The sequence below is a fragment of the Trachymyrmex septentrionalis genome, unplaced genomic scaffold (genome assembly GCF_001594115.1).
Source record: "Trachymyrmex septentrionalis isolate Tsep2-gDNA-1 unplaced genomic scaffold, Tsep1.0 scaffold44, whole genome shotgun sequence".
In the NCBI taxonomy this organism is placed as follows: domain Eukaryota; kingdom Metazoa; phylum Arthropoda; class Insecta; order Hymenoptera; family Formicidae; genus Trachymyrmex; species Trachymyrmex septentrionalis.
This window is the reverse complement of record NW_017305611.1, coordinates 3,099,230-3,103,536: the sequence shown is the minus strand read 5'-3', so window position 1 is coordinate 3,103,536 and position 4,307 is coordinate 3,099,230. Positions and strand designations below refer to the sequence as shown.

Here is a 4,307-nt window from a genome sequence, read left to right as displayed (position 1 = left end):
AAACGAGAATCGTTAGGAAATCTTTGTTTGTTTTATATGTCGAAATAAATTAAATTTTTTTTATCACCAAAAACTTTTTTGTTCTCCTCGTATTAGTAAATATGTATATATATATATATATATAATTCAATGTGTACAGTTCATACACTTTTAGCGAAGTTCTTATAGCAGTTGATCAGATTTAGAGCTAATAATTCATAAACTCATAACTTATAACTGTTAATTTATAAATCAAAAAAGAAAGTGACATTTTGTTATTTGTCATAATGGGGTATACGAAAAATTTATTCTGATAGAATGCAAAAAAAGAAAAGTCACATTGTTTTTCGTTTCTGACATCACAATTCGATGTGCAATGAGAAAATAAAAGTTGTAACATAAATCTAGCGCAACTATAACAATAACTGAGAGAAAATGACTAATTAACCGTTTTTAATTAAATTTATCTTAAATATTTTAGATATCAACTTTGATTTTTTTTATCACTAACACTGGTGCAAAATGAACAATTACTACTCGCAATAAGAAATGTAACATAAAATTTTATGTATAATGTATAGAAAAATATTATATCCTGATAACATCCCTAGTTTTGTATTGCATACGAATGATTTTTTATCAGCCTTTATTAATATATTTGTTTTACTCATATTTGTTATACTCTAAGAAATTTTTGAATAAAATGGAGATTTCTGTGCAGCAGAATCTTATCCCGTTGTATAATATTCTCTTCAATAATGCACTGTAAAAATCAAAAGTTGCAAAATAAGTATTTTATTATTAAAATAAATTTTTTAAATATCTTCGTAAAATAAAACAAAGACTCAATTTTTGCGCAGATCATCGTCCGCATGGCAGAAATCCAGAACTCCCGGTCATACCGCGTAGTGAGAGCACATCCGAGTTTCAACCTCTTGAGGATAAAGAGGTCGAATATTTCTTCGCTTCCGATGCGAGCGCCATAATCGAGCATACAAATCGCGTGATATTTTTAGAGGTGCGATTTGACACGTTATACCGAATTTTAGGCAAGATTATTTAGCACAAAGAGTTATCTTATGCGTCATGTCGATAGGATGACGATGTGGCGGCTGTTAAAGAAGGCGCGCTGAGTATTCATCGTCTTCGTCGTTGCATGGATGATCCTCATGCTCGTGAGATTACGACACTGAAAATGGAAATTCAGCAAATCATGAAGGGCAATTACGACTACTTCATGCAGAAGGAAATTTTCGAGCAACCAGAGTCGGTGGTGAATACTATGAGAGGACGTTTGAATTTTCAGGACAACTCAGTCACCTTAGGCGGAATTAAAGTATCGTCTTATTAACGATTTTTCGTAAGTGTTTCGGAGGAAAAGAGTTTGATATTAAAAAGAATACTTTTTTTTCGCACAGGATTACATTCCTGAGATCAAAAGATGCAGACGTCTTATGCTAATCGGTTGCGGTACGAGCTATCATTCTGCCATAGCTACGCGTCAGCTTCTTGAGGAACTGACAGAATTGCCAGTGATGGTTGAGCTTGCATCCGACTTTTTGGATCGTAATACCCCAGTCTTTAGAGACGACGTCTGCTTCTTTATTTCTCAATCAGGTAAGGCAGAAATATAATGTAAATATGAAAAACAAATAAATAAGAAAATTTAAGTTTGACAAATAATATCGTGAAAAAAAATTACTGAATTGTACGTACACAAACACAAAATTGAGTTATTGTTATTCTTATAATGATAGGCGAGACAGCTGACACATTAATGGCACTACGTTATTGTAAAAGCCGCGGAGCTCTTATCGTGGGTATAACTAATACAGTTGGTAGTAGTATCTGTCGTGAATCTCATTGTGGAGTGCATATCAACGCTGGTCCTGAGATCGGTGTAGCAAGTACTAAGGCTTACACCTCGCAATTTATCTCGCTTGTAATGTTTGCACTGGTAATGAGCGAGGACAGAATTTCTCTTCGCGCGAGACGTTTACAGGTACATTCACATCTAGGGTATTGTACTTTTTATCTTTAATAAAATGTAATTAAATCTTACGTATATTTTTGTTACGCAGATTATCGAAGGATTAAAAAATCTCGATAATCTTATTCGCGAAGTATTGAAGCTCGATGATAAAGTCAAGGAGCTAGCCAAATCTTTGTTTCAACACAAGTCTCTATTGATCATGGGCCGCGGATACAATTTCGCTACGTGCATGGAAGGTGCACTCGTAAGTAGGCGATAAGAAGTTATAATAAATTTCTTTGCAATTAACATTATTATGACTAATTCATACATATTTGCAGAAAGTAAAAGAGTTGACATACATGCACAGCGAAGGAATTATGGCCGGTGAATTGAAGCATGGTCCGTTAGCTCTCGTTGACGATTCCATGCCGGTAATTATGATTGTAATGAGAGACCCAGTGTACGTGGTAAGTTTAATTGAGCAAGTTTTTAATATCCGGCTGCTCTCAATAATATATTATAGGCGAAGAAATCAAAGAAATATAGAAACGTGGCATATGTCTCACAATTCAATAATTTATTTTATAGAAATGCATGAATGCACTTCAGCAAGTTACCGCGCGGGACAGTAAGCCCATTGTTATCTGCGAGGAAGGGGATGAGGAAACGAAGGCTTTTGCCGATAGAGCTCTCGAGATACCTAAAACCGTCGATTGCCTGCAAGGAATTCTCACCGTCATTCCCATGCAGTTATTGTCTTTCCACATAGCGGTTTTGCGTGGTTGTAACGTTGATTGTCCGAGAAACTTGGCGAAATCAGTTACAGTTGAGTAAAGATGAAATGGATTGTGAAATTTTTTGGATTTACACAAATTTGCTAACGTGGCTACAAATTTTTCTTAAGCTATACGAGAGTTATGGATAGAGAAGATAAGTAATTATAAATATCGGGCAATTAATAATTGAATAAAATACACGCGCAAAACCGGCGTCAGAGGATAGTACGTTTCTATCTTCTAAATTTTATTAAATTCATTTAACTCGTATTGCTTATTCGCGATTTAAATTTATATGACGCCTGATAATTGTTTTATCAAAGCAAGAAGATAATACAAACAAATAATAATTAGAGATGTGTGTCAAGTCCTTTTTCAGAGATGACGAATCAATTAAAGATTCGCTCTCTCATATGTCTTTTATAAATATTATATTGCGCAATATTAATTAATGCAAACATTTTTCTTTTACACAAGAGTAAAAAGGAATTCTTAATATATATAATTTCAATGCATTTAATATTCATATTTTAACTCTTATATAACATTTAGTTTAGTTTTTAAATATAATTGTCGATTAATCAATGCTTTCTATTTGAGGATATCACGCGATATACAGTGTAATTTCTTTCTTGATCGAGTTAAATTATAATAGAAATTTTTGTACTCGATAATTATAATGGATAATACATGCGACATAAATACGTAAATACGTGTATACGTATATGCGATAAATACCACAAGATATGTTTAAACGAATTTTTATGTTATGAGACAGACAACTTTTCCGTTTTTACACAAAACTTTACACATTCAAGACGAAATAGGGATTATTATCTCGTTTGATCTTTGAATGGCGATTAATGCATTATACACAAATATGTAATGTAGTGGTTTTTTTAAGACATGTATCTTTTTGATAAATATGTCACAAGTTTGTAAATTTAATCAAAAAATATACAAATAAATAAATTTTTCTTTTAAACAGTTAATGCTCATACTTTTTGATCTTATTTTAATTCAAGATAATGTAGGTGAGATATATATATGTATAATAAGTGATTGTTTATTAAAGCGAAATATTATCGTTATAACTAAAAATTATATAAAGTATTTTTTCGAAAGAAAGGGGCAGAGAGAGAGAGAGAGAGAGAGAGAGAGAGAGAGAGTAAAAAAAGTTACGATGGAATTTTTACATGCAATTATTTCCATTTAACGATTTATTAACATCCTTCTATCTTTCTTTTCAAAATTAGAAAAAAATCTAAAGTAACGCAAAAGGTACTTATTAAAATTGATATTTTCAGCGTAAATTATTTTAGATTTTATTAGAGATGATACACTTACCTTTTAAAATTATTCGCAGATTTAAGATTCTCATTAACATTCGATTGTTAATATTTTTACAGAGATGCCTATTAGCATAAAAAATTATTAAATTGTTCATTAATTTAATAAAATGATATTATTACTCTGATTTTTTTCATGATTGCATTACGAAAAAATCGAAAAAGATTTCGGCGCGCAGTATACAGAATCATATACGTAGGTATATAAATTCACACAAATATTTAGGT

The 4,307-nt window shown here is 31.6% G+C and overlaps 1 protein-coding gene across 4 annotated transcripts in view; it reads left to right on the top strand.

Moving 5' to 3' along the window:
• Positions 1–3,184, top strand: part of LOC108751384 (glutamine--fructose-6-phosphate aminotransferase [isomerizing] 2-like) — a 16,400-nt gene extending 13,216 nt beyond the window's left edge. For 3 of the 4 annotated variants that reach the window (XM_018491529.1, XM_018491528.1, XM_018491527.1), the window contains 7 exons: positions 840–997; positions 1,076–1,315; positions 1,398–1,596; positions 1,737–1,981; positions 2,061–2,216; positions 2,293–2,421; positions 2,543–2,788. In XM_018491529.1, the coding sequence (XP_018347031.1) occupies positions 840–997; positions 1,076–1,315; positions 1,398–1,596; positions 1,737–1,981; positions 2,061–2,216; positions 2,293–2,421; positions 2,543–2,788 (1,373 nt within the window). Of the gene's footprint in view, positions 1–839; positions 998–1,075; positions 1,316–1,397; positions 1,597–1,736; positions 1,982–2,060; positions 2,217–2,292; positions 2,422–2,542 lie in introns of all 4 variants that reach the window. The other variant, XM_018491526.1, reaches the window with a different exon arrangement.
• The last annotated feature ends 1,123 nt before the right edge of the window (positions 3,185–4,307 follow it).